Source organism: Mangifera indica, chromosome 15 (assembly GCF_011075055.1).
Source record: "Mangifera indica cultivar Alphonso chromosome 15, CATAS_Mindica_2.1, whole genome shotgun sequence".
NCBI lineage: Eukaryota > Viridiplantae > Streptophyta > Magnoliopsida > Sapindales > Anacardiaceae > Mangifera > Mangifera indica.
The window spans coordinates 9,929,864-9,934,681 of NC_058151.1; the positions used below are offsets into that span (position 1 = coordinate 9,929,864).

General features: G+C 33.9%; 1 protein-coding gene across 1 annotated transcript; it reads right to left on the reverse strand.

Annotated features, from left to right (window-relative positions):
• Nucleotides 1–304: 304 nt before the first annotated feature.
• LOC123197269 (armadillo repeat-containing protein 7) lies at nt 305–4,523 on the reverse strand. The gene is made up of 6 exons (XM_044611486.1): nt 3,760–4,523; nt 3,628–3,664; nt 1,747–1,820; nt 1,542–1,635; nt 1,319–1,401; nt 305–717 (listed from the first exon to the last, which is right to left on the reverse strand). The coding sequence occupies exons 1-6, from the start codon at nt 3,829–3,831 to the stop codon at nt 541–543; spliced, it is 537 nt and encodes a 178-aa protein (XP_044467421.1). The 5' UTR covers nt 3,832–4,523; the 3' UTR covers nt 305–540.
• Nucleotides 4,524–4,818: the final 295 nt, after the last annotated feature.

Below are 4,818 nucleotides of genomic sequence, written 5' to 3' on the forward strand. Positions count from 1 at the left end.
ATTGCATTTATCAGCAATTTACATCCATATTTGTTGCCAAAATAATTGTAGAAGCCCATGAAGACCTTTACATTACAATTAGTAACTCGGTTATCTTTTAGATATGTTACACTTACTAGCATGGCTTCTCTTCTAAATTTCTCTAAGAAAAAGTGAAATCTCATATTTGAATTGTAAAACTTTAAAATTAAACAAATAACATCATAGACCCTGTAAAATCTCTGTAGTTGTATTCTAATTACTTTTCAAAATCACCTTGTGGCAACATTTCAACCAAATCTGCTACAACATTTCAAAAAACAAATTCCAACATGAAAAGGTTGCTTCATTGTAGATACCAATTCTATTAGATCCTTTGTACACCTCAAAACTGTTACACAATAGCACTACTAGCAAGAAGCAAAACGGAAAAGTCCCTATCTTGAAATCGGGTGTATGCAGAATGGTGTAGTTACACAAATTCTGGATGAAGCAAACCATATAAAAGGTTATATGACAATGTCAAGTAAATGGTTCATTACAGGACAATAGACCTTTTTCTCATTTGTATTCCAAGACGTGCTTATCTAAAAATGCCTTGGCTAGATTACTGAAGCTCACACTTACAGTTTCAGCTGCAGAATACCTCCTAATGACATCAACCACTTCTGGCTTCAAAATTTCTTCCTTGTTAGACATGTCACATAGGTAATAAAGAGCCCCAAGAGCATAGTTCACCTAACAATCATAACTAGGTAATTAGATAAATACATTTAGATTTAAAGAATTATGTACCTTGGACAGTCAGTTCAAATAACATGGGATATAATATAACACTAGCAAGGTTGAGTACTTATCTACTAATAATGAAATTAATAAATTAATAATTATTGAAAAAAGAAAAAAAAAAAAACACAGAAGGATGATCACAAAAATGACCCTAATTGTACACTGGCAAAATATACCAGGTTTGATATTATAGGAATTTCTAACCAAAATGACAAAGTGGAATCTGAAATTGTTCCAAAGATGTATTACTTGTTGTTTACAAAAAAAGCAGGACTAGGACACTAAATGGTGGAACATATTACATGAAACAGAGATGGGAACAAATTTCTTGATTGTCTACCAATTGGAAAGGCACATTTATGATTAAAGATTACAGAAGCTGCTGGTAAACATGAATGAAAATAGTGGAAAAAACATATATATAGAGTGCTTTGACAGACATATAATTCAATTTGCATATCCAAATGAGGTCCCAGGTTAAATTTGAGAACCAAAAATAATTACAGAGCAAAGATGTGACACACTCAAACATCACATTATTTCCACTTACAGTGTTTCTAACTGGACTTGATAGACATTGAATGACAAGAGGGATACCATCACACTGGGTGATAATAGCAGCATTTGCAGGATCTGCAACAAAGAGAAAGAGAAAGGATACATTGTAATCAGTTAAAAACCCAAAAGACTAGTTTGACCACTCTTTGCAGTTTAGAAAAAAGAATTCATGGTGGCTAGAGAGACTACCAAAATATTCCAATAGCTAGGCTTACCAACACAAGCATTGCAAATCCCACCAACCCCAAATTCTACAAGCTTCTCATTTGGTTCTGTTATGCAGTCCAGGAAGAGTTCCAAAACATTGAGCTGTTTAAAAATCATCAGTGGAAGGAGCTCAGTGGAAGAATGAAAAAAAATAGCAGGACTTATTTCAAATCTTTGACTAGAGTGTTCTAGTATGAAAGTAAGGGCTTTGACCTGTCGTAAGAATGAATAATTGTATGGATCATATGCAAAATTTGCTAAATTTGCAACAATCTTCTCCTTTGTCGCTGTAAAAGGGAGAAACCCAATTAATCTCTTAACAATAATTTCCAGATATCAGTAATTTTAGTACAGACTATAACTTAAGGATTATCATTTGTGTAGGACATAACTTAGTATTTTTTAGGTACAGTAATATTACCTCTTCAAGGCAAATTATTTCATGTTCGGTTTTCTAACTAGAAAAGTATTTTGGTTTCTTAGGAGAATGTAAGGTTGATTTTGAATAAAGAAACACAAGTCTCCATAATCACTCCCTATTCTCATTAATTTCTCTCTGATTTCTGTTTTTCTCTTTTCTAATCTCATTCTTGTTCCCTTATCATACTACATAAACTGAAATCCATGGTTTCTTATCCTAAGTCATTTGTGCTATGGGAAGAATCAGTCTTCAATAAAATATTTCTAGCATGGCAGATATTGCACCCTGATGTTTGTCAAAACCATTGACAAAACATGTGGCCTTCAGTTATAAAACAAATAGAATACATGTAATGATGAGACAATGTCTGATGTTATGCTCACTTTAACTTCCAATGTGGCGCATGATAATGCTTTCTATAATTTGTTTCACTCTCAATGATATATTTAAGAGAAACTAAAAAACAAGTTACAAGTACAAGAAACCTGCCTTCCACACTCTACTTTCTGCTCATAAAATCATACACACATAAAGAGAAGGAGATGGTCCTTTCAAAACATGCATATGATAACATGGTATCATAAACCTCAATCCCCAAAAAGCGTCAAAAACTGAACTCTATAGATCCACATCTTGAGTAGGATAAGTGATGGATTTCCACGTGGTTTCAGAAATTATTTTAACATAGCATAATAAAAATAAAATGTATATTAATGTTTTTACAGCTTAATTTAGCAAGTCAGATTGATCATTAGGCTTTAGTTCAATTGTTCAAAAGATACAAAATACTTCAACAGAAGAATACAAACATGATTGTTTATCAGAAAGCAATGGTTAAACAGCTAAGCCGGGAAAGGTGGCTCAATGTTACAAGCACATGTCCTTTGAAGATCTGCAAACAAATGGTTCAATCATTACTAAATCCCAATGTTGAGCTCTGCACTTACTCATGATAGGTTGTCCTCACGAAAAAAACTTCTTCCCAATGGGAAAATTTTCTAATTCTCAAAAGAAGAACAACTTGGAATGTATTTTACATGTCAAAAACTTAAGATGCTTCTATAGAAAGTATAAAAGCAGTATACTTCAAAGTTCAAAGAATCAAATAAAGTATTTGTAATGATTTTTTAGAGTTTGAACCTAGCGGTGTAAAGAAAAAAGATACTGATTTTATTTTAACAAAAAGGGTTTTTCGTAGCAGAACCTTAATTATATAGATAAAAAAAGGCAACTAAGAGAATAAGCAGTCACAGGCTATGGAGCTGATTCAATAAATATCATGCCTGCAAATTCCAACTGATGCACAAATGATGGCACAGCAGTTAGCATTAATTTGAATGACCAAAATAAGAAGCCTAAATTTTAAAATTCAGCCTTAAACAAAGTAATTGTGTTTTTACAATGCTTGAGAAAGATTAAAAATAAGAAGTCATGCAACAACATTTCCTGACAAATTTAGATAACTGGGCATGGAGAATAGAAATAGTTGCAACAGAGAAGTTTTAGCAGTTTAAGAAGATATTTCCAGCAATCCATGAATGGACAACAAGCACTCTTCCATATAAAAGTGGAACTCACAAAGACAATTAAAAAAAAATACGAAAGAAACTGTAAACAACACAACCCATTAGGAAAATCAATATTTTTTCTCTTTAATAGGAAAAGATACCTACCTTCATCCGTTGCGTTCTGAAACTGGCTCACCAATTCCTACAAAAAAAAAAAAAAGAAAACAGATCTTAGTTAAAAAAAAAAAATCAAAACATTCAACAGAGTAGTAAAGGCAGGCAATTTGAGTAAATCACCTGAAGATATTGCAATCTTGGAGTCCCATACTGTCCTGTTCGCTCTTTTTGCCTTTGATTATTGGTGAACATAAGTTGAGAAGAATTAATTAAAATTTTCCCTGTCTTCTCAGTAATATCAGCGTGATCCTAACAATTGTTGGTTATTATTTAACTGGTTGAGGACATAATCGGTATTACACAGGTTTCTCATCATAAAGAATTTTGTTTTATTTTTGGCCAACGCGGTGCCAAAGTTGCTTCCACGGCCACGAGCACACTCCGCAGCCTGCCGCAATCGACGGCAAGCTATTGTAGCAACAGCCGCTCTTTGAAGCCACCTGTAAAAACCCAAGATATTTAACTCATCTGATAACCCACCAAATTCAATTCCCTTTCTGTCATCAACTGAACCATATCTCTCAACCTTGACATGCTGCATGACAGAAGCCGTGCGGCTAGGTGCTTTGGCTGGTTCCGGAAACCGCGCAGGTAGACGTTTAAGGTGCTGATGGTGGCAGTGATAATTTGGATGACCTGCGCGAAGAAAGGATGGATTTCATCAAATATAGGGGCATTTCCGTCTTTGCAGATATAAACCGTTTCAAATAACGGTTATCTTAACGTCTCAACTTTTTGGGGTTCTGAATAAAAGTGCAGGGCTGATTACTTTGTTCGTTCACAATCTGAAGTTTGAAGGCGTCGAGATGATTACTTCCGGGTGGTGGTATTTACAAATCCGACCCGAACTAGAAAACTCACAACCAGACAGACAGATCAATGAAAACCCGGAAAAGTGGCAATCTGTGGCCCTTTAGAAGCCTAAGAAAGGTCTTTTCATTATCTTGGGCTGTTATCTTTAGACTTTTAAGCTCACTTTAATCATGGGTTTTGACTTCTCTTAAACTAGATCTACATTGGTATTTTGTGAACCTCCGTGCCTTCACAGTAGGAGTTTACCAAATTTTTAAATTATAAAATTAAATCAAATAGTTTAAAAATTATATTTTATTTTGGTTTGATTTGTAAAACAATGGTTGGGTTTATAATTTTTTTATTAAAATGGTTTACAGGTTGGGC

Bases quoted from the DNA above. Each gene is read 5' to 3' on its own strand.
- LOC123197269 (XM_044611486.1), bottom strand. From the start codon at position 3,831: ATGTTCACCAATAATCAAAGGCAAAAAGAGCGAACAGGACAGTATGGG. The intron at 3,665-3,759 runs GTGATTTACTCA...TTTTTTTTGTAG, and splicing joins CAAGATTGCAATATCTTCAG to GAATTGGTGAGCCAGTTTCA. The intron at 718-1,318 runs GTAAGTGGAAAT...TATGATTGTTAG, and splicing joins CAAGTCCAGTTAGAAACACT to GTGAACTATGCTCTTGGGGC.